The sequence below is a fragment of the Oryzias latipes genome, chromosome 6, assembly GCF_002234675.1.
Source record: "Oryzias latipes chromosome 6, ASM223467v1".
NCBI classification, from domain to species: Eukaryota; Metazoa; Chordata; class Actinopteri; order Beloniformes; family Adrianichthyidae; genus Oryzias; species Oryzias latipes.
In genome coordinates this window covers 6,630,375-6,654,362 of record NC_019864.2, presented here as the reverse complement: position 1 = coordinate 6,654,362, position 23,988 = coordinate 6,630,375, and the positions used below count along the sequence as shown (strand labels likewise).

At 45.2% G+C, this 23,988-nt stretch overlaps 1 protein-coding gene across 3 annotated transcripts in view; it reads right to left on the bottom strand.

Moving 5' to 3' along the window:
* The window catches only part of LOC101171906 (Golgi apparatus protein 1), a 36,288-nt gene continuing 12,300 nt past the window's right edge, over positions 1-23,988 (bottom strand). The window contains exons 4-27 of one of the 3 annotated variants that reach the window (XM_023955566.1): positions 23,708-23,923; positions 22,925-23,128; positions 22,483-22,554; positions 22,120-22,306; positions 21,563-21,777; positions 19,971-20,092; positions 19,727-19,828; positions 19,343-19,496; positions 17,332-17,373; positions 15,875-16,099; positions 13,608-13,670; positions 13,048-13,161; positions 12,881-12,969; positions 12,471-12,588; positions 12,246-12,338; positions 12,017-12,154; positions 10,000-10,123; positions 9,782-9,924; positions 6,718-6,819; positions 6,256-6,363; positions 5,980-6,100; positions 5,114-5,220; positions 2,559-2,722; positions 1-508 (exon numbers count right to left, since the gene is read on the bottom strand). In XM_023955566.1, coding sequence (XP_023811334.1) covers positions 385-508; positions 2,559-2,722; positions 5,114-5,220; positions 5,980-6,100; positions 6,256-6,363; positions 6,718-6,819; positions 9,782-9,924; positions 10,000-10,123; positions 12,017-12,154; positions 12,246-12,338; positions 12,471-12,588; positions 12,881-12,969; positions 13,048-13,161; positions 13,608-13,670; positions 15,875-16,099; positions 17,332-17,373; positions 19,343-19,496; positions 19,727-19,828; positions 19,971-20,092; positions 21,563-21,777; positions 22,120-22,306; positions 22,483-22,554; positions 22,925-23,128; positions 23,708-23,923 — 3,147 coding nt within the window. In that variant the 3' untranslated portion in view covers positions 1-384. Of the gene's footprint in view, positions 2,723-5,113; positions 5,221-5,979; positions 6,101-6,255; positions 6,364-6,717; positions 6,820-9,781; positions 9,925-9,999; positions 10,124-12,016; positions 12,155-12,245; positions 12,339-12,470; positions 12,589-12,880; positions 12,970-13,047; positions 13,162-13,607; positions 13,671-15,874; positions 16,100-17,331; positions 17,374-19,342; positions 19,497-19,726; positions 19,829-19,970; positions 20,093-21,562; positions 21,778-22,119; positions 22,307-22,482; positions 22,555-22,924; positions 23,129-23,707; positions 23,924-23,988 lie in introns of all 3 variants that reach the window. The other 2 variants (XM_023955568.1, XM_023955567.1) reach the window with 2 other exon arrangements.

Below are 23,988 nucleotides of genomic sequence, written 5' to 3'. Positions count from 1 at the left end.
TTAGAAACCTTGCAGACTTTATTATTAAACTGTTCACTTTCCATCTGTACAGAGCAACAAAACAGACTAAATCTGAGGAGGAAGGACCGTCAGGAGCTGAATGTATTCAGGTACGGAGCCGCTTTACAAAAGATCTCATCACAGACAAAACATGATACCTTCCAGTCATGAGAATGTGAAGCTGAGCAGCCGCCAGCACAGGGCGACACACACGTGCACGCGCACACACTGCTCTTCAAGGGGCTGCAGGTTCTGGGAGGTTCTGTACAGCAGGACGGTGATTAGGCACACTTTGATAAACAGATGAAGAACTGAGAGCAGGAAATGATGGGAGGGGGGTGAATGCAGAACCCTCCAATGAGATGCAAACGTCACCCGGAGGCTCTACGGTGTCACCCTGCAGTCCAGCACCCACGCCTCCGGACCGGGCCTGCAGCATCTGTCCCGCTCACGCAGGGACACGCAGTCTTTATCTGTCAACGGTGACGTCTGAGCCGGGAGGAGCAAGCTGGACAGGAAGCAGAGGACCGGATCAGACGCCATACGGGGGGGGGCTCCTCTCAACCGCAAGAAAAGGCAACTGCAGAACATTCAGCTGACAGAAAACTATGGACCATGAGTTACAAATAAATAAGGCTACAACAGAACAATATATATATTCAAAGATATAAAAGAACAAAATGTGCAATGATTCCAGTATCATCTTCACATATTTAAGAATCTGGACTGAACTTCTGCATTTCTTTAGAGTCTCTGAACAAACCAGCACCCACAACACCCACTTCTGCTCTGCCAACTCCCCACCATAGATCCCACCGCACCAGAGGGGCATGCTTCGCCTTCACACGGGCCGGGACCACAATCCACGTTTGACCCCACTCCGATCGAGCCAAAAGCATGCCGGGATCAGGACCAGTTTTAGAAGGAATACCGCTGCAGTCTGCCGTGGAACCTCACCTCATCTCTGAGGTTGTGTTGTTTGTTATATGGGACTGTGTTGTGTTGTTGGACTCTATTGTGTTGTTGTGTTGTGTGGGTCTGTATTGTGTTGTGAGTAATGCTCTGTTGTGTTATGTGGGTCTGTGTTGTGTTGTGTGTAATGCTCTGTTGTGTGACGTGGGACTGTATTGTATTGTGAGTAATGCTTTATTGTTGTTATGTAGGGTCTGTGTTGTGTTGTGTGTAATGCTCTGTTGTTGTGTTATGTGGGTCTGTGTTGTGTTGTGTGTAATGCTCTGTTGTGTGACGTGGGACTGTATTGTGTTGTGAGTAATGCTTTATTGTTGTTATGTAGGGTCTGTGTTGTGTTGTGTGTAATGCTCTGTTGTGTGACGTGGGACTGTGTTGTGTTGTGAGTAATGCTTTGTTGTTGTTATGTAGGGTCTGTGTTGTGTTGTGAGTAATGCTCTGTTGTTGTGTGACGTGGGTCTGTATTGTGTTGTGTGTAAGGCTCTGTTGTGTTATGTGGGTCTGTGTTGTGAGTAATGCTCTGTTGTTGTGTTATGTGGGTCTGTATTGTGTTGTGTGTAAGGCTCTGTTGTTGTGTTATGCGAGTCTGTGTTGTGTTGTGAGTAATGCTCTGTTGTGTTATGTGAGTCTGTGTTGTGAGTAATGCTCTGTTGTTGTGTTATGCGAGTCTGTGTTGTGTTGTGAGTAATGCTCTGTTGTTGTGTTATGCGAGTCTGTGTTGTGTTGTGAGTAATGCTCTGTTGTGTTATGCGAGTCTGTGTTGTGTTGTGAGTAATGCTCTGTTGTGTTGACTGCACTGGAGGAAAGCTGATATTGTCGTGTCAGCTGCTTAAAACAAAGGGAAAAAAAGAATTGACCACAGATGATGCCCCTCCCCTTGTAGGAGGAGCTTACAGCCCAATAGTGCCAAACATTTGGGATTCACCCCCTCCCTCCATTTTGTGACTTGAAGGACAGGTGGCATGTTGGCTCCACCCACATGGCAGACTAGTGGCATTAGAATCAAACACATGAGTGCAGTTTGACCCCCCCCCCCCCCCCCCAAAAAAAAAAGAAAAAAAGATCAAAACGCAGAAGGGGGCGGGGCTAGAATCAGCTCTGATTTCTCTCACATATTCTTGTCATTAAAAGACTGGAGTCAAAAGTCTGCTCTCACACGAGCATTTCCCATCAAACTTTCTACACATTTACAACACATCTCCCACCCCTCGCCCCCTCCCCCCACCTCCTGACTCCGACCCCAAAGCAAAGCGGGGGGGTGAGGAGACGCAGCGGGAGGTCAGGAGCTCCAACCTCGAGCCTCAAAGAAGACTGGGGACAGAAAGGAAATGGCAGAGGCTGGGGGTGTGGCGCACTGAAGAGCGGGGGGTGAGCACTGCGGCACAGTCACTGGCCACACCCACTTAGTTTGGTGGTGGTGGGGGGGCAACGTCATTCCCATGTGGGGACCCTCTGTAGAAATTGAAAGTTTGAAAGGAACCAGGATAGAGCAGGGCAAATGAAGCAGTACAGATGACCTGACAGCCTGCTCAGGGAGGAAGGGGGGTCTCCAGAGGGGACGTCCAGACTTCAGAGTGGGCGGGGTCTACCTGTCCTTCAGCTCCTGAGTGACCCGTTTAGTGATTCTCCCACAGAAAAGCCCCATGAGGAAGAGCAGTGCCACGCCGGCAGCAATCACAGTCAGGATGTAGTTCTTGGACGGAGAGGTCATCACCTGCATGGCCAGATCGGACAAGCCCTCAGCAGAGGCCACCTGCAAGGGGAGGGGGGGGGATGCACAGGTTAAAAACATCTGCCGCTCAACAAAAAGTACAATCCAATGTTACAAATTCCACAAATGTTAATTTGTGTCCCCACAAAGCTGCTGCCGGGATGGACCAGTGTTTTCTCAGGCCAGGAGTCTGCTGAAAATAAGGAGGTTGTGTGTTTGCATTTACAGTTTGGAGAGTAACATAAATAAAAATTGCTGCTTAAGGTTTTGTAAAAGCTATCTGCATAAACTCCTAAAAGGTTATGAAGAGTAGGGGGGAGTGTTGGCAAGAGTCTGGTGATTTGATACGTTTCCCGATACTTTACCGAAATGTTTTTTGTTTTGTTTTTAATATGACTCTACCTGAATTTCAAAGTCTTCCACTGTAATAAAATGGTCAAATTCAGTTTATTCAATGATCATTATGTTAAGCACTGCAAGTGTATCTCATAAAAAAGTTGCGTTTACCAAAGCAAATTCATAGCGCTTTTATTTTGGTAACCTAAAATATAGAAAGGGAACAGTCAACTTCGTCTGATTTCCCAAAAAGATTTTTCAGTAAAAGAAAAAAAAAAAGAATGAATGTGTCTTAACCAATACGTTTCTATTGGGGAAAGAAAATGCTGTTTATTTTCAATATTACTTAATGTAGCATCTCCAGTACTTTTAAACGGTTCAGGAGCCTGAATGGTGATTCAAAAATAAAGGGTGGGTGGGTGGGTGGGGGCACGGATTCTTTCTAAAAACAATAAAGTGTGATGATGAGGCAGCATGACAGCATAAAGGAAAGTTGCTTTAATGTGGCAAAGCTGCTTTGTTTACATATCAGTCTGCTCTGCTGCACCTTTGCAGCCACGCTTCTCACACACAGAAGTAAACTATCGCTCCTCGCCACGATGTCTGCCTTTTTTTCAGAGCGTTGTACACATCACTGTGGTCCATCAGGGTGCTAAACTAGGATCCATTGCTGGGAGGCTCTTCAGAACTTCAGCCCGTTTTGCTGATAGCATGTTAGTCGATTCTAAGCGCATTAGCCTATTAGCTAGCCTATTAGCCGCTGCCGCGCTTCACTCGTATTTATCTGAGCCGCTAAAAAGCACCACAATCCACGTTTTTATATGTTGCTGGCAGCAACATGGCACAAAGTTTCTGTTTGGTTCTCATCCCAAGCAAAAACAAGTAGTTCATGTCTCATAACAACAGAACAAGCTGCCTCTGGCTGCAGTCTTCCTGTTGTCTTGTGTGGAGTAGAGCTGCTCAAAGAGGCTCCATGTTCTCTGCTGCCAACTAGCGGTCGGAGGGTGAAGTGGACAACAAGAGTCAGTCACTGAAGGACACTCACAAATAATTAAATAAATATCGTCCTGGCAGCATTTTGAATCGATACAAGTATCGCCAAACGAAATATCGCAATATATTGCCAAATCGACTTTTTCTTACACCCCTAATGAAGAGTGATCATGAATTCCTTTGCCATGAAAATTAACTTAATGCTGAAAAACTATGGAGTTAATTCAGTCTCAATAATCATTAATGCACACAACCCGTTTCACAAATACACACGCTCTGATTCACAACTGTAATTTTATGCAAACGTGCAATATTCATTTGGAGATGCGCATGTTGTGTTTCACACATGCACAATAAGTGTTTTTCACAAATGTGCACGCTGTGTTTCACAAAAACACAATACATTTTCAGAAATGCACAATAGATGCTTCACACACCTCATTTTTAGGTACACTTGTAATATGAACTCACAGATCGTTCAAATTGGAGAATTCACAAACCTCCCCACATTTGTGAGAGATTTTTCTACGGTGAATATTGAGACTCTCTTCACGCTGCAGGTCAACTAATGTCACCATTGGCTAATGTATCTGTCAATCAAACTAATCTGAAAAGCAGGTGTGCTCGCTTTCAGCCAATGTAAATTGGGAGCTTTTTCTATCACTTCCTCTTTGGTAGACATTTATGAATAACATTGAATTGGCTGAAAGCAAGTACGCCTGCTTTGCAGATTAGTTTGATGTGGCAAACTGAACGCATTCTGATCAGGAGACGTGGCACGGAGGAGAATGACTGACAAGGTCTAAAGCCAATCAGAATACAGAACACAATGCACTTTAAAAAGCAGGCAAAGCTGCACTATAAATCTGTGATACAGCTGAACGGTTATCCCACGAGGGAACAGCGTCTACGTTTGTGATTCAGTCATGACAGATCAGCCAGATACATTCTGTTCTATTGATGACTGCATCAAAACCTCTGAGACTGCGGCCCTCAGACAGCCAGTCACATGCAGCAGGTCAGAGATCTACATAGCTGTGAAGATGTGTGTGTGTGAGTGTCTGTCCCCCCCCTGAACCGTTCTGACATGCACACTTCATGCACCTTAGCAGCAAAGCTCCACATGTCGATCCGGTCCTGGAGTCTCTTTTTGCACTCGGGCTGCAGACGAACGCGTTTGTCCTGCAGAGCCTCCATTAGACAGGACATATCTGAGGGGAACACAGACAGCAAGGCTGAGTGGAGTCACAGCATGACCATATACGGTCAGCAGGTGTCCTTTAGTGCAGTGTTTTTCAACCAGTGTGCCGTGGCACACTAGTGTGCCGTGGGAGATGGTCAAGTGTGCCGTGGGAAATTGCCCTCATTCACTGATGTAAAAACATTTCCCATCTCCAGGAAATCAGCTCTTTGTTCATCCAAACAGGCCCTGATAAAACACTGAGTAGTTAGGAATATAAAAGATCTTAAAATTACTTTTTCTTTGTGTTTATTTGATTCTATTAAAGACATTTTGATAAGAATCACGGTACCGCGATTTAGCTGCAGCTTTGACTGTGTAAGGAAAAGTCCCGCCCCTTTAACTGTATCCGCCAATCATTCTTGAAGGCTTAATCACATGTCATCAGTCTGACCAATCAGAAGTGGTTAAAGTCTTCACTTCCTTGTTCTTAATTCTTAATTCCACAATTATCACAAAAATCCACGTGAGATTGCGGGGGGGGGGGGGGGGGGGGGGGGGGGCTGTCGATGCACTGCTTTAGTGGCTACGTTCAGTTTTTACTGTAACATGGGGCTCATCCTGTCCACTACATCAATCAAGATGTAGATTAAATTCAATTTTATTCCCATTTTTGAGGTTAATTTTCAGCTTTGTTTACCCTCCAGACTGTTTGGGGGGAGAGAGGGATGTGGAGGAAGTGAGGAGAAAAACCATTCTGTCAAAGCACAGAGGGGTGGAGTGCACTCACGTCGGCCTTTGCCGGGGGGGATGGCGGCACAGTGGTGCTTGATGTCCAGAGCGCAGGCCGTGTGAAGAACCGGGTCGACAAAAATGTCCGCCTTGCTTTCTTTTAGCATGTTCAGCACTTCCTGTGCAAGGAAAACAGGTGAAGGAGAGGAGGATGAGCGGCAGCAGAGGAAGCTCGGCTCACTCCAAACATGACAGCATTTACATGGCTGAAAGAAGGGGGCCCTGAGGTCAAAAAGCTGCATCAGTCAGTGAAGGCAGCTGATGCGTTTACTACCTTCTTGCATTCTTCTTGCTTGATCTTGAGCAGGTTGATCTTGAGACACTCCTCCACCTGTCCCGTCTGCTCCTGTGCTGCAGCCTCCTCTGCACAGAGAGTGGAGATCTGCAGACACAAAGGCGCCCACCAAAGCATCAGTATGAAACATGTTCAGTGTTAAACCTCCCATGAACTTCTAGTCCCACGGCGATGTCCTGAAGGCTACTGATTGTATTGTTCTACACTTATTTTAGGTCCAGATTTGAATGGGATTGCAGCAGTTTGTCAAGAAGATCAAACATCATGAGATATATACTTCAAAATGTTCACTCTGAGGACAAACAACTGCTCAGAAGCAAGTTTTCGCTTTAAAAACCTAAAGGTGATCAATCTTTTCTTTGTTTAACAAAGAAGGCAACGTGTAAGACTCCAGAGGATCTGGTTGTGCGCTGATGCTGTGGGTGCAGACTGAGGACCCACCTCTCTCGAGCAGTGGATCTGCAGCTGTGGGTCCAGCCTGTAGTCCAACGCTGATTCCTGAAGGATGACTCTGATCTGATCTTCACAATCAGACGACAGTCGCTGCAACAACACCACAAAAAGAGTTAGAACAGTCCAGCTGTCGCTCTCAGAGCCTTTGGAGGGTGTGACTTCCTGTCCAACTGTCCTAGACTTCATTCAGCCATAGCATACAGGGGTTGACATAGCCCAGAAATTTGCACTGGCCCACAGGGCCAGTAGTTTTTGAAACTTACTGGCCCTGCCTGAAAGTTACTGGCCCTACACCGCGCATAGCGGGACCCGCCGCTCCGCAGGTGCTTGCAACTTTAGGGGGGTCCGGGGGCATGCCCCCACGGAAACTTTTAATATGGTGCAATTTGGTGCATTCTGGTGACATCACTTATTTCTACACTTTTCAATGACTGAAAATAGACCATATCAAACTTAAATCTGCTCTAGTCTGTTTCAGATGTTTTGAAGAGAGCACTGCAGTGTAGTAGGTAACACTAGTTCAGAAGTTTTCATGCTGCTTCTAACGGCAAATATCGCAATAAATCATAAACCTTAAATGTGTTAAAACAATCTAATGGCAGCTTGAACCATTTAACGAATCAAATAAATCCCTTAATGCATTTGACCAATCGGATGGACGCCTTCACATTGTTGACCAATCAGATGGAGCCCTGTTATGTTAGATGTTTGTAACCTATGTCAACGTGGGTCATTTGGAGTATAATTTTTAAACTGGGAATGGTTATTTGGTTATTTTGCTGTTTGTTTATATACCGCAAATTATATCGTTATCGCAATTTTAATCTCTGATATCGCATATCGCGAGTTTTCCTCATATTGTGCAGGTCTAACTGAGATCATTCAGCTAACTAGAAATACTTACTGCTTACAGTGTTGTAAAGAAAAACAAAATTAAGTAGTTTAACATTCTACTGCATTTGAGTCTGAGATTCAGGTATTTGGAGTTGCCTTTGATTCTTTGACATTCAGCTTAAAGCTTAGTGGATACAGTTTCATCTTCAATGCATTCATTAAATATCTTGCTGTCCATACTACTAATTATACCCACTACTCCATCCAACATATTCCTATCTATTCCTGCCATGTCTTCCACATCTCTGACATGCTTCAGTCTCTCTTCAGTGTCGGATTTATAATCAAATGTAATAATAACCCACTGGCTTGTGCCTTCGTTGTTGCTGTTTAACATTGTTTTGTATTGAATTGTTACAATCAATAAAGTTTGAAAAAAAAAAGTAGTGAGCGCGTGCCGCGTGGTGCTCGGCAGTGAAAGCCTCGCGCGCGCAGGCGGGAGAGAAGGAGAAGTGATCAAAGGTTTCCCATAGAAACCCTTGAAGTCTGAACACAGGACTAGCAGAAAAACTAAATTATGAAGACGAGGTAAATTTACACGTTTTCGCAAAATTTACTTTATTGAAAAAGGTGAAGAATATATAAACCGTTAGATATTTTAGTGGCCCGAGCGGACAAGTGAAAAGTAAAGTCTTGTGGTCCGCACTGCTCGAAAAACAGGACCGGGCCAGCGGACAAATGGCTATGTCGAGCCCTGGCATATCTTACACCCAAGCTGATGTTTTATAAAGGCAGAACTAAAATCCTGTTGTCAGATTTGAAGTTGCTCTTCTTTGTCTACATTTCATCGGTTGCACACATTTCACAGGGATGCAGTACACAGTTGAGACTGCCTGTATGCGAATGTGACTTCCTCTCCTGCCCCTCTGGCTCCTCCCTATTGCTCCAGTTGTTGGGGCATTTGAAGCTGTAGCGGTGCCTGAAAGTGTTTCTTGAAGGAGAAGTCATAGCAAACTTGGGGTTGGGTCTGGCCACACCGGTAGAGTGTTTCACGTGGCACTGTGCCGCAAAGGAGAAACGCGTTTCTTCACGGGGGTGTGCCCCGAAGTTCACCTTTAAATGCAAGTAATGGCTTTTTTGTTTTCTGCTTGACTTTTCACGGTTATAAAACTGACATCGACTATTGATGACGCCATCTTCATAAAGGGATTTCCCTGGATGTAAACACCATGGAGACCTGCCATCCGCTCCCCCCGAGAAAGGAGACGGATAAACCCGCGACCATCCTCAGGTTTGAGAATCAAAAACACAAACTTCCTCTAATGAAGGAAAAAGCTCAAGGGATCTACTATTTATCAGAGTGACCATCTGACCAGGCTGAATGCTAAAGTTTCCAAAAAAACGCCCATGTGTGACAAGGACACTGACTTTGACCAAATAATAATAAAACTACAACATAAAGGACTACATGAAATAAAAGTATAAAAAATAAAAACATGAACACATCAGCGATGATACATGATTTGGTTTCTTATCCCATCACTCCACTTTGTTTCCAGATTTGTGATTTAAATGAATGATTCCCTACGATTATAAAATGTTAAATGTAAAAAATTATTTTTTGAATTACCCTGTTTTACTTAGATCTTTTTTAAATAAATAATCTGCACATATTTATGTAATGATTACGTACTTCATCTTTGTCATTGAATTTATTGATTCTCATGGATTTTTTTTCTGTCCTAAATCTGTGTTTGTAAATGATCAATAACTGGTTAGAAGGTAAGAACTGGATCATGATCCTTTAGGTCAAGAAATTAAACAAAGCCAAACAGGGGTGGGATTACATGTTTGAAAATATGAAAAAGGGGCAAATATGTTTACTTATGATGAGGAGAAATAACTGAACTATTTACTAGTGTATGTGGATGCATGTGTATATTCAAATCCATTTGAAGCCTAATTATCCGGTGTTTGATAGCACTTTGTGATTCTCTCTGAGACCAAAACTTTACTTTTTACAATAATAATAGCACAAATGTGCTGCGTTTGTCAGTGAAGGCTGCAGACCTGTGTAGTCAGGAATATCCATGGTATAAAGTGATTTACTGGGATCCAGTTGTCTGGTACTGAAACATTCTTTCCAGTGATTTAGTCCTGAACGATGGAAACACCTGGGAGTCCGGCTGAACAGGCATCAGACAACCACGGCTCTCACCTGGTCAGCGTATTTGAGCTTGAGGCAGGAGATGACCTGACCCTCCAGCTCCGTGTCAGCCGTCGCCTTGTTCAGGACGGACGAACAGAACTTGGGGATGTCCGCCTTACAGGCTTTCCTCAGAACAGGGTTCAGCCGGTAGTCTGCACACACAAACAGGTTCCTCACAGCCGGGTCGACTGTGTCGCGCATTACAGAGTGGGCGAGGGAGGCGGTACCTGTGTTCTGGGTGATCTGTCTCTTGGTGATCATCTGTTTGCACTTGGGATCCATTGTCTCGCTGTTTTTGTTCTGCTTCAGACACTGGAGAACATTTTTGCCATCTGCCTCGGTACAGAAGCGCTGAAAACAACAAAACAGTCATTCCAATTAGGTTGCTGGTCCTTTGCAGGGGCCCTGGATACACATCAGTCTGCTCACACGGTGTCAGTCTACACAAACAAAGTGGTCCGAGAGCACACCCTAAATCAGGGGTGTCAAACCCTTTTCTGTTCTGGGGCCACATTCAACCCGCCTGATCCCAAGTGGGCCGGAACAGTAACATAAAAGCAAAAACAGCTTTGTTTTTTGTTTTTTACTTAGTTGGAAAAAATCCCTCAACCAACATGGTAGCCTAATCATTTACTATGTATGACACATTCATTCACAGAGGCCAATGGATCTCCAATAAAATGCATTTTACTTTTTAAAATTGGTTTATTCAATTTTACACAGATTGAATATTTTACATCTGACACTAAAGAAATCCTGATAATAAACACAAGAGGGGCTATGGACAAAATGAAACACCTGCCTTAAATGTGCGAAACAATGAAATATTAAACTAAATTAAACTAGCAAACATTAGTGAACATAAGAATTTGGAGTTAACCTCCTTTCTCTCCTGAAACTTCACCCAGCCATCAATATCAGGATTCAGATCCTGAGCAGAAACATATTTACTGTCAAGACAACGAAATGTCCAAGAATCTTCTCCTGGTATTCTGCCTGAATTCTGTGGCAACACCTGCCTCCTTCCTGACCTTTGATGGGGCGCCACAAGTGACCAGACTGACATCACATGACCAGTTCACTCCAACATCATCCAGTGCAGTAACTAGAGAGTTGACTAATGTCATCAGCTGTTGTTGTGTCCATCTAGTCTAGAAACTCTGTTGTGTCGGTCTCTTCAACACCTCTAATAATAAATATGCATAGCTGTATATATCTGTGATGTCGGTGCTTTCATCAACAGCCACTGAAAATTGGATTGAATGGATTCCTTCTTAGAGATGTTGTTTCTGCAATCCTAATCCTTGACAGACTTGTGTTGGCAAAGGTCGACTGCTTTTTGGGAAAAAGACTTCTTCAGCCTTAAGCATTTTTCAATAAGTTCAGCATCTGAAAATGGTTTGGATGTTTGCTCCAACTTGTCTGCAATCAGGTGTATTTCACTGCTCCATCACAGGCGTCACAGCTGCAGTAAATGCAGATGGTTGTTCTTCAGTCCAGATAATAGTTGGTAAATCTGCTCTTTTCGTAACTGCAAACTGTGAAACTTTTCTTTATGGGGAGTCTCATTGTGGTGCTAAATAGCATGCAGGTTTTGCATTCAGCTCAGAAGAAATAAAACTGACCCTTTTTCCTGGAAAGCTCTGCACTTCACTTCAACCTTTTTGACAACATCTTGGTCATTATTGTGTCACTACTGATCTTTCTTATAGTAATCTCACAGCAGTGAAGGTCACTGGGAACCAAACTGCATCTTACCCAGACACAAAGCTGTTAGGTTTAGCTTTTGGCATGTGCGGAGATGAGCTGTTTCACCTGTTTTGCTTTTCTTTTGCTCCCCCTAGTGGTGGAATTGAGCATTTTGGTTATTTCTTTTAAAAATCTTTGCTCGCCACAGGAATGGACTAGAAACGTGCTTTTTTTTTTTAAACATCCTTATAATTTTTACTCTTCATGACTTCCATGACGATTGAACCATCTGGCGATACGTCTCTGGCCCGCGGGCCGTATGTTTGACACCCCTGCCCTAAATGTTTGATTGATTGAAGATAGGAAGGGATCGATCGATTCTATCCTCCCTCCCTCCATCAATCCACAGTTTGGTGAAGTCTAAGCCCTGGTTCATACTGACCTCAGATCATAGTGCCAAACAGTTTTGAAAGTGGACAACAGCTGCCAGGAGCAACAGAAATCCTCCAAAAACACAGAAATAGAGGAGGACAGGCTGTGATGTCATCAGCTCACCTTGATCATGTGTTTGCAAACTCTCATCAGCTGATAGTCCAGTTCAGGATCCACCATCTCCACCTCCTGGAGCTTGAAGACCTTCTGGTGGCAGCGCGGCGTCAGCTTCTCCTTTTTGTCCTTCAGACACTCAATAATCTGGAGAACCAATCAAAGGCAGATAAGGGCCTGAGGAAGAAGCTCTGCGCATCACCGCTGAAGTCACGTGGGGTGGGGCGCAGCAGCTGACCTGTGCGTTGCCAGGAGCCACGTTTTGACACAGCTTTGTGATGTCTGGCCTGCAGGATTCATAGAGTTCTGGGTCCAGGCGTATGTCCTCTGACTGCATTCAGAATGTGGATGACAAAATGAAACACATCCAGTGTCAGTCTGAACGTCTGGCTGCATTGCAAGTGTGCGTCTGGCCCCATAAGACGTCTCTCCACACCAACTCTAACTGACAGAGTGTACGCACCATTTCCACCTCCTCCACCCGCAGTTGTTTGCGACATTTGACAGAGACTCGGTGCTCCTTGACATCCTGCAGGGTGTCATTCCTCACCGTGGTGCTGAGGCAGATCACCACATCCACCCTGGGGGAAAACAAAGATCCAGACAGCAGCTCAGAGTGTGAAGAACCGCTGTCTGAGAGAGATCTGAAGAAACTTCTGATGGGGCTTTAGGAAGAGTCCAGCCTTTTTTGGGGTCCAACCTGAGAAGCTGCAAAGAACTGAAAGTGTGTCTGAAGGGAAAAAGCTGCTTTCTAGCTCTGAAAAAGATGCTAGTTCACATCTCTTATCGGTTGCTTTTTTTTTTATTTTCCAGACTTGTGCATTTGAGCAGCCCAAAGGATCAATGCTGTGATTGCAGCCTCAAGCCTCTTACTTCTTCTTGATGTTGGGACACAACTTGAGGACGTCCTCCTTGCAGGCGGTCTTAAACTTGTAGGAGAAGCGGAAGTCTTTGATCTGAATCTGTGGAAAACGCACAGGTCACTCCTGCATCCAGCTGCAGACGCACAGGTCAAGATGCGGCTGAACTGGTGGGCTCACCAGCTGGAAGTGCGTGACTCCCACAGCACACTTCTCGTTCATCTCCTTCTGGTGTTTGTTCTGAACCAGACATGCCATCAGGTCGCCCGTGTCGATCTGGTTGTCAGCGACCTCCTAACAGCACAGAGAGCAGAAAGGAACCGTTTCAGGACCGGCAGATCTGCATCTGAATCCTAAATGGAGACGTGACTTTGCACGACGGACTGCACGTCCATGAACAGAACGCAGGCCCAGCTAAATAGGTTTCTTTAGTCTGATCTATTCTTCTGGGTTTTCAGCTGTGTGTGTCAGAAAGGTTTCTACACACACCACAGCAATGAGGCAATAATAAATGGAAACATTTGAAAAGAAAATTTGAATTCCTTAACACAAAACAGACACTTCCTGAGTGATCACACTGTTCTGATTATGGTTACTTTTCAACCAAATAAACAATTTATCATTGAACTTCTTCAGTCCACCTCTGCTGTTTCTGCAAAGGTTCAGGACCAAGAGTCTGAACATGTCCAGACGTCCTGCCTGGAAGCTGCTTTGATGGGGAAAAACATGGGTGGACTCACATGGCAGTACGTCTGAATGATGGGCTCACACGCCCGCATGAGCAGCGCCTCGATCTGGATGTCCTGTTGGGACAAAGAGGGGAGTTCCAGTGAAAACAGAGACTTGGGGTGAGGAGGCGGAGCAATTCCATCTCAGAAATACAGTGCTCCCTCGCTTATCGCAGGAGTTATGTTCTATAAACCATCCTCAATAATCCCAGAAGTGGTCATCTCTATATTTAACACCTACTATAATGGTTTAAGGCGGTAAAACGTCTCACTACACTCTTGATCCACTTACTGAAACTCTTAAACCTTCTTAGAAAAATGAGTCCATTGTTAGAGGAGGAAAGCAAAGATCATCTTTGCATTCTGTGCAGGAGAAGACTGATTGACCAGGTCTACAGCCAATCAGGACGCGGAACACAACGTGCCATGACGATCAAAGGTGAAGGGGACACTGTACCTTATTCTGGTGGAGAAATGACAAGAGCAGGAAACCAAAACTATTTCAAGACAGAGCTGTGAAAGATGACGTCAGGAGAGTGTAAACATGGACAAATGCGTCTCACATGGAAATGTTGGTTTTATGTTTGTGTCGGTAGAAAACGTGCATTTGCACTGGTAATGGGATGAGATACAAAAGAAACCAAATAACAGGAGTTCATAATGTGACCAGAGCTCCAGCCAGACAGGAGCAGAACAGAAAAGAGTCTAAACTGAAGTCCTGAACCATCGACTGGATGTAAGAATAGAACCTACATGATGACGAGGACAAGACTACTTTAAAAGGAAAGACAGCACCAAAAAAAAAGACAAACTTGAAAGGGAGTGAGAAGACGTAAAGCCTCTAGAGCACATGGATTGGTATTATGGTCTGTCCCCTTTCTATGACTACACATACACACATATAGATACATTTACACATAAAAACAAATACACTTCGAATCGCCGCAGACATCCTGTATAAACCATGATGTCATACCAGCTCAGTGCCTTGTGGTAGAGTGTACGCCCTGTGACAGGAAGGTCGTGAGTTCAAATCCAGAATGAGTCGTACCAAAGACTCTAATAATGGGACCCAGTGCCTTCCTGCTCAACACTCAGCATAAAGCGGTTGGATTGGGGGGTTAAACCACCAAATGTCTGCAGCTCACCGCTACCCCAGGGGAGGGGCCAAATGCGGAGAACAAATGTCACACACCTAGGTGTGACAGATGATGGGACTTTAACTTTTAACTTGAGCTTTTTTTGAAACTGTCTTCTGGTTGTATGTTAATCGTATACCTTATTCCTCTTATGTGATCCTTGGCAGAAAAGTTAAAGCCAACATTTCTGTGAAGGTGTTGTTTGCTGTGTGTGGGGGCCTATTTTTTAGGAGGGGTGTCGTTGTTTCCTTTGGGTGAACAGGAACACGTCAGGAGATTGGTGGGTTGTATTTGAATTTCTGTGTCCGCACAGTAAGTAGTTTTTGTCTCGACACCGGACACTCATCATCACGAGGTTAGTTTAAACGCTGTGTAACACACCCATATCTAGTTAAATACCACGGACCTGGCTTTTCAGGCCTGGCTGTTTGGAAGATTTCATTATGGAGTTCCACAGCAGGCAGATATAAATTCATAAACATACCAATTTTGAGGAGATTTAATTTAATATGACAGTTTTAAAGCTCTTTAAACCCTTAAAAAAAGGTGTTTCAGGGCTAATTTGATGCATCTTTTTTTTTTTTATTTGACGCATCTTTAAGTGAATCCATCACAGGTATGGTGTCGGGGAGCCAGTAATCCAGGTGTTTGGAGGCATCCACCTGTGTTTTCTGGACCTTCCTACTGAGATGTACAGGCTGGATTTAAATGCTCACAAGACCTTCAAATGTCATCCTGACAAGAGCGCCTGCTTCTTCTGAGCAGGGATGGGCTTTCTTAGATCTTTCCAGCCACAGATGAGCTGCTGCTGGTTTGGTGCTCGTTTTCCTCGACGAGCTTCAGCTCCACAACTTCTATGTGAGTTTGCACATTGCACAGGACCAGTTCACTGCAACATCTCTGTCATTAAACACCTCATCTGAACACACGCAATTACATTCAAATCAAAGGGTTAGAGGAGCAGTCTACACCCTGATAAGCACCACCTTCACCACCTGTGGCAACCATGAAGTTCAAGTAGGGATATAAAACTGTTGGGATGGATTTCCTTTTTTATAAATTATATTTAGTTTTTTTTCCAACTTTGTGCGAGTGTCAAAGTAAAGCCTTTGAAAGCACGGCAGTTCTCAGGGGTCTAACCTCTGACTCCAGCTCGGTCAGGTTCCCCACTACGTCCCTGCAGTCGAGCGCCAGATCCTCCAGGTGGTCCTGCAGGCAGTCCAGCTCCTGCCCCGGCTCCGTCCTGTCATTGCACCACTTCCCCAGGTCTGTCATGCAGCGCCTCTGCAGTTCAGGGTCCAGCTTCACGTCCAGCGCCCTCTGGTGGAGAATCCTGTGCACCTCCACCTTACAGTCTCGAGACAGCTGCAGAAAGAAGAAAAAAGGACATTTGTTCCTTTTTAGTTAGGGTGTCAAAAAAAACATCAATAATAAAAAGAATCCACAAAAGTGAGTCTGGAAATGGAGAGACTTATTCCGAAAGTCCCCCCATGTCTGAATGTGGGAAACAAAACAAAACAAACAAACAAACAAATAAAAATCAGGGAACCTGCAGTCAAAGTGGACAACAGCCAGAACTTTGACAGCAGCTTGGAGCAGACAGCTGAAGTCTGAGATGTCAATTCCAGTTTAGCAAAATCCATCAGTTCTTGGTTTTCTAAAGATTTTTAATGACTGGATGAACATCCACAAGAAAACTGAATGAAGCAGCAACCAACTCCCAGATCTCCATCTACAGACTGTCCTCCTCTCACACTAATCCATCCTTTCAACAGAAAGACTTCAGAGTTGGTACCTAGAGCTGTGACGGTGTGGGATTTTGACCACCGCGGTGATGAACCAGCAAGAGTCGCAGTGTTGGGACTCTTGCGACCCCCCCCCCCACACACACACAAAATCCTCCAGCGGGCGGCAGCGTCGCGCACTCAAGAACGGATGCAGCTGAATACAATGGAAATGAATAATTAGAACGCAGTAAATTTGTCGTATTTCCTCGCCAGGAGGAAACTTCTGTTGTAAAATGAGGATGTCTGTGTGCTGCTGAAACCACGCATGTGTGTGTGTGTGAGTAGAGGGAGCGCGTGCAGCGCAAGAGGGAGTGAGAGGAGAACAGTAATAAAAGGTTTCCCCAGAAACCCTTGAAGTCTAGCAGACAAAGTAAATTATCAGCAAAGATGAATGTGTTTATTATAGTTCCAATCACGCACCATATGCAGAACATTCCCAAACCGTGGTGATGAGGTCATCATAACGGTGATGACCTCATCACCGCGGTGATGCGGTTATCGTCACACCCCAATTGGTACCGGGACAGAAATGTTGGGAAGACCCTCCTGTTTTTGAAAAAAGTCTGGTTAAGATGTCAAATGTTCAGACTCAAGCGTCTCCATGTTGATGAGAAGGTGGTGTGAGAGACAGAGCACTGCCACGAGTGTGCTAATCACAGGATCTGGATTATAAACAGGATTGAAATATGATCTTTAATAACATGAACTGGATGATTTTCACCACCGTCATCAGAGACCCGATTTTCCCTTTGTGGAGCTGATAGGAATTACAGTCCAGGATTGCAGAGATCAGACGACAGACGTACTCACGGTCAAACCCTGCTGTGCTGTTCCAGGGGCATCACTGATGAGCTACAAGAGCAGACTGTGGTCAGTTCCCATCATGCCTCACTCTCACAACACTCCTCCACACAGACAACAGACAAATTAATCTGTGTCAAGACAGACTGATATGAACATGAAACATCGTACGGAACAACCACTGCTCTCTCTGAATACTGATCCATATTTTTCATTCTACATGTTTAAATTCATTTACATTTTAAGGGTTTCAGCAGAAGCCAATACTTTTAGTTTTAGTTTGAAACTTTTACTGCCATGCAGATAGAACTACAGTACAGACCAAAGTGATGACACACCTTCTCGTTCAAAGAGTTTTCTTTATTTTCATGACTATGAAAATTTTAGATTCACACTGAAGGCATCAAAACTGTGAATTAACACATGTGGAAGTATATACATAAAAAGAAAGTGTGAAACAACTGAAAATATGTCATATTGTAGGTTCTTCAAAGTAGCCCCCTTTTGGTGTGATTACTGCTAAAAGTTCTGTGACCGACTGGCCTCTGCAGCGTTCGGCAGCTGTCGCTGGTTTCATGAGGCTCACCAGCCTGGATGTCGAAGGACTTGGAGCAAAGTCTGCATGTTGGGGTTTCTGGTGTTGGGGTTTCGGCTGCATCCTAAGGGGAGCACTGGTGTGTCTTGCAGTTCCTTTAAGGCTCATATGGCCATCTTAAAGTGTGCCATGAAAATGGAACGTACCATTGTCGTGTGGGGTAAGTGCACCGTGAAGTATTTGTAAAAATACTGTAAGCCTCACACACCTGTGACATACGAGTGATGCCGCCATACACCGTCCTCTAGTTGTTGGTAAGGGGCGAGTACTGGCTCATTATTGACCGCACAAATGCTGCACGGGTTGTTAACGGGATACAGGATGTTCACACGAACTACACTCTGAGTAGGGCTGCACGATATGAGGAAAACTTGCGATATGCGATTTTAGTGATCAATACTGCGATGACTATATAACTAGCGGTATATGAACAAATAGCAAAACAACCAAAGACATAATTTCCATTTCACTGAAACAGTTTAAATATTACACTCCAATTGACACTCGTCTGCACTGGAGGCCAACATTTATCATAAAAGGGCTCCATCTGATTGGTCAAATGCATAAATGGATTTATTTGATTAATTAAATACTTCAAACGGCCATAAGATTGTTTTAGCAGATTGAATGCAACCATTTATTCCAATCTTTGCCGTCTTTTGTGATATGCGCATTGCACAGCTTGATCTCGCGATTACGATAAATTTGCGATATACTGTGCATACCTAACTCTTAGTGCACAGGTGTTAAACTCCAGGCCTCAAGGGCTAGTGTCCTGCATGTTTTCCAATCAACCTGCCATTGAAGCTCCTTATTGGCTTAACACACCTGTTTCATGTAATCAACAGCAGATGAGACAGGATTTCTGAAAAAGCAGCAGGAGGCCGGCCCCTCGAGGCCTGGAGTTTGACACCCCTATCTTAGTGTCTAATTTCCTTATTTCTAGCAGTCAGACTGCACACAAAGAGTGCACACTTATCACGTGAACAGCACTGACGGGCTTCCAGCAGACTGCACAGGGTTTGGGGGGGGGGGGTTTTCCTGTATGACGAGCTTCACCTACATCCCCCTTACTTCCCCCCTTAAGTGTTGCTTAAGTGTTCACAACGACCCAACATCCATTGTAATTTTTGCCTTGTGGGCTCACTGGGTTGTCTATGATCTTTTCTGCGGTGGCTTCACGTGCGGCCGCCTGCCTGCCACATACAGATTTGCCCCTTATCCACCCCTGAGGGCAGTTAGCACAAGGACATTCGCTACATCTACAGGAATGAGCATGGGACAGAAATCAGAACCATATGACTCAACAGGATCCGAAGATTTGACATAAAGTCGGTCAGCAGGTCATCATGCTTCGGTTCCAGCAGGGTGCCCCCACTTCCATTCACGGTAACACATCGCGTGACCAGAGACAAGGAAACTCACCCGCCGGCCCTGCTCAACGGAGCGATACGCGTGTCGATACAGGCAGGAGAATATGGCGCCAGGCGGCATGATGTCACTGGTGTCATTCCAGCCGCGAGTGTGGCACAGACGTGTCGCATCGCCCTGGCATTTCTTGTAGAGGATGGGGTCCAGCCTGGGGGAGAAGGCAGAGTGTCAAAACAAGCCTGAGCAGCTGGATCTGCGCTCGACCGTCCGCTGAGAGCCTTCAAGCATGCAGAAAAAAACTTTTTTTTTTCTACTTCAACAACTGAAGAAAGGAAACCAAAAAAAAAAAAAAAAAAATTCTACAAAGTGAGGTCAGCAGAAAAAGACCCCCAATGTGGAGACAGTGACCCTTATGACCCTGCTAAAGACAGAACTTACTTCCAGTCTCTGGCAATGAAGTACTGCAGCTCCAGCAGCCGGTGCTCACAGTCCTCCACCATCTTCTCCGTGTACAGATGCTCCATCAGACACGACAGGATCCTGCAGAATCAGCAGAACACACTGCAGAGCAGCTTCCAGGGGAGCAGCACAGCCTGCAGCTCACAAAACACTCCAGCAGGGCTTAAAGACAACTGTAGTCCAAGTGCCAAGCCCACCGATGCACCACCCACAGGGGACTCACATGGGATCTCCACTGCGGATGTGCTTGCAGGCCGTCTGGATGACGGACTCACAGGCCTCGTTAAGTGCCCGGTCAATGCGATAGTCGGCACCTGGGTCGGCTTCCTGGATCAGTACCTGAAGCTGGAGACAAAGAATGGAAACAAAACAGTCAGGAAAAGCTGCAGATGAAGGAGGAGAATGTTCACATGTGGTCCAACTGTTGAAACTTCTGCTTAACGCAGAGCGTTCTGCAGCGCCGTTTGACCTCCATTCTGAGGGCCGAAGACCCAGCGGATCGACTGGTGAGCATTAGGCTGACAAACTCTGCCGCCTACACTGCCAGACTCTCACAGCGGCTAAGGAAATGATGAAGCTGCTGCTTCATTTCCAAAATGAGAAATTTATTTGATGAGTCAGCCCAGACATATTTCTGCATGTCTGGGCTGACTCATCAAATCAGCTGTCCAGAGCAGGTTGACCTCTGACAGAGAGCGGAGAGAAGCACTGTTTACCACAGCTGCATGACTCTTCTTCATCATCACCATCACTGGCACCTCAAGGATCATTCTTCACACCAGCAGATCAGCTTTGTTTTCAATAAGTGTTTTAGCAGCATAGACGCTCAACATGAACTAGGGGTGTCATGTTATTGTGTTAAAGCACGATTAACTACAGACAAATTAGCGTCATTTTATCCGCATTAATCAAATTTTTAATCTATAACTATTGTCATGTTCTCAAATATACAAAACAAAATTTTCTTGCATGAACATTTTTTTTAACTCGTCTGGAAACGCCTCCAACATCGCTCCCAGTGCCCATCATGTGTGCGCAGCTGTGTGCGACTTAGTGGTCCTTAGCAGAACCAACTCAAACAAGCCCTCAACGCCACAGCTATGACATTATATCTGTTATATAAGAGATAAAGCCCGACGAGGTGTCGTCATCATAAATCCATAGCAGATGTGAAGTATGTCAACACATATTATGGTATTAATAATAATGCTGTGGTCCACATTTTCAGGTTGCTCAGAAAAGTTCTTGTGTGTTAAAGTTGAGACTGAACCTGATATTGTGTTTTGTTTTTTTGTTATTTATTGGAGATTGAAAAAAAACACCTGTTGGTGTAACAGTAAAGGTTGGAAGTCTGTTATATTAGAAAAACTAATATAAAGTCAGGTTTTAGTTGTAATTTCTTTTACTGAGCCACAATGTCACAAATTTAAATGAAAATATCTCAAAACAAGACTTTTTATAGCAATTAGTGGGTTAAAAATAGATGAATTAGATTATTTAATCGTGGGTCATGATTAAATGCTGAGCCTCTGTTGCTGCATGCAGAGGTTTTGGTTGTTCTTGTGCGATTCCACACCAGCTTGACTGGATCCAACCAAAGCTATGCGGCTTTCTAGAATTCAGTCCCTGGGAAGTAATGAGACAAACTTTCCACAGAAAACGGAAACAGTACTAACAGCTGGCTCACTGGAAGAAGTTTTGATCAAGGAGCACCGAGTCCAAATCAGTTTAGAAGATAAAGAAACTATTCTGCAACAGCAAAAGTCCCATAGACTCTGCCCCCAAAAGTGGATAAGACTAAGGAAAAGAACATACCGCCTTCTGACAGTTGGGCTCGATGGACCCCACGTCTCCTCGGCCGACCCTCATCAGGCAGTGCAACGTCCTCCCTTTACGGTGCAAACCAGAGCAGTGGGTCTCGATCTCAGTGCGACAGTTGAGTACGATCTCTGGGCTCAAGGAGAAGTCCTCCATCAGCATCCGCCTGTAGTCCATCATCTCGCCCTGACACTCTCCACTCACGACTCGACCTGAAGCACACATGGGAACAATTTAGAAAAGTGGGAGAAAGAGACAGAAAGAAGGGGAACGAGGGTTTTCAGGTGACTGTCTGAGAGGGACGCGTGGTGCAAAATATCTCCCCCATATTGGTGGGGGTTAGGGACCAGAAGGACCCGTGAATTCGCAGAAAAGGAGGGGCAAGACCCTGAACCCCCCACTGCTGGTGCCAGAGTTTGGCAGTAGAGTCGCCATCAGGGTATGAATGGGACTGTGACTGCACAGCTCTTTAGGCCCGCTAAGAAGAGAGTAAACAGGTATGTGCCATTTACACATGAGGAGCAGAGAGAGGAGCAGAAGGAAGAGGCGCTCACCCCGATGAACAGCAGACTCCAGACAGAGCAACAAGAAGGAGAGGCGTGCTTCTCGGGCCCGCGGCAGGCTGGTGTCCACGTTGCAGTGGAACTTTCTCAGGTCAGACTTGCAGGCTTTGGCCAGCGAGTAGCTCACCTTGTAGTCTTGTGCGATCAGCTTCTGCCTGGTGGTCAGAGCCTCGCGGCACTGAGGACACGCACAGTCTTTATGGTGTAGTAGTTCATCCATTATAAATGCACCGTTTTAGCAATGTCAACTTCATCTTCACAACAGAAATGATAGAAATATGTGCAGAGGTACAAACAACGTTCTCTAGTGGACGCTGTGAACAAGACCGAGGGGATGAAGCCACCTGCACGTACCTTCTCAGACATGGCCTCCTCAAACTTATGATTGAAGAGACATTTGTACACGCGCCCCTCTCCAGCCAGCGTCTGAAAGATTCAAAAAGCCAACATCAGCCAGAGCAACAGAACCCGCAGCTGAACACCTCACTGTGAGCACTTTGGTTTTCTCCCTACGCTTTGGAAAACTTCAGGTTTTTTTGTTTTAGTTCCACCTTTCAGTCTTCATCCTATTCTGAAAGTAAACTGTAATTTAATGCATTTGCGCAGAAATATAACGGGCTTGAAAGTCAAGGTGGAGCACCACATTTCAGAAGACTTCCTTTACCTGGCCCTCAAAAAACAACGACAAGCTGAAATGCTTTTAGGTTGCAGAGCTGTGTCAACTTGAACGTCAAGAAAGCGCTGACCCAACCAGGTCGAAGAACCCTAACGCCCCTGCAGAGAAACCCGTCCTCACGTTTTCACAGAAGCGCTCTCTGTCATCTCTGCAGGCCAAGTACAGGTAGCGATCCAGGTGGAAGTCGTCCGAAGAGAGCTCAGCCACCCGCATGATGGCCTTCTTACAGTCGTCCTTGATGTGGTGAGCGCCTGGCTGCCCCTCCTCCTCCCGGATCAAACCCTTCTCCAGACAGGCGATGACCTCACCCTGCGAGTGGATGTCCTGCACAGACAGTCACACAGTGCAGTCACAGCCACAGACCACGCTGTGTTTTTCTGCTGGTACATTTCACCACTATTTGGTTTGCTTTGGTTTCATGTAACATAAATATCAAAAAGCCTCGTCAAAACCTCTCTCCCCTTTAGCTTTGAAACCTTTAGACCCAAAAGAAACCTGTCAAGAGGACAACGAAAACGTCTCTCCAGTTAGTTTTTAAACATGAAGATTACAGACAATGAAATGCAGACTGACATTTAAAATATATTTTAGCTCCTCCCATCCAAGTTTTGTCTCTACAGTGAGCTCATGACCTTGGGTGTGTAGCTTACTCTGACAGGCCGTCCTTCAAAGACAGAACCAGTGTCTGAACTGACACACGACTTCTGTCGGCTGCTGCACACCAACGATCAGAGTATGTGGAGAATTTGCTGCAAATGCAAAAATCCTGCAAGTGTTTTGGGTGTAGCACAGTGTAGTGGGTGGGAGTGTTGGTGGGGCAGGGCTTGGCTGTCCTTCACAGTGGGAAAGGCACGTCGAGGTCAGAAGAAAGGCTGGCAGCTCGTGTGTGTGTTGGTCTGGTACCTTCTCTCTGGTGCTGATGCTGCCACAGTGAAGAGCGTTGATGTCATCATGACACTTGCCCAAGAATCCACAGATTAGCCGGAAGTCACTAAAGATAATGGTGGTCATCTTGGTGATGTACTGGTTACACTGGTAGTCAGTGATGTTGCCGCGATGCTCCACCAAACATGACACCAGGTAACCTTTACCCAGCTCCTCTGCAGCACATTCTTTGATCTGATGAAGAAAAGCAGCAGTTTGCAGAAGAACTGAGAAACGTTCTGCTTCTACTAATCATTGTA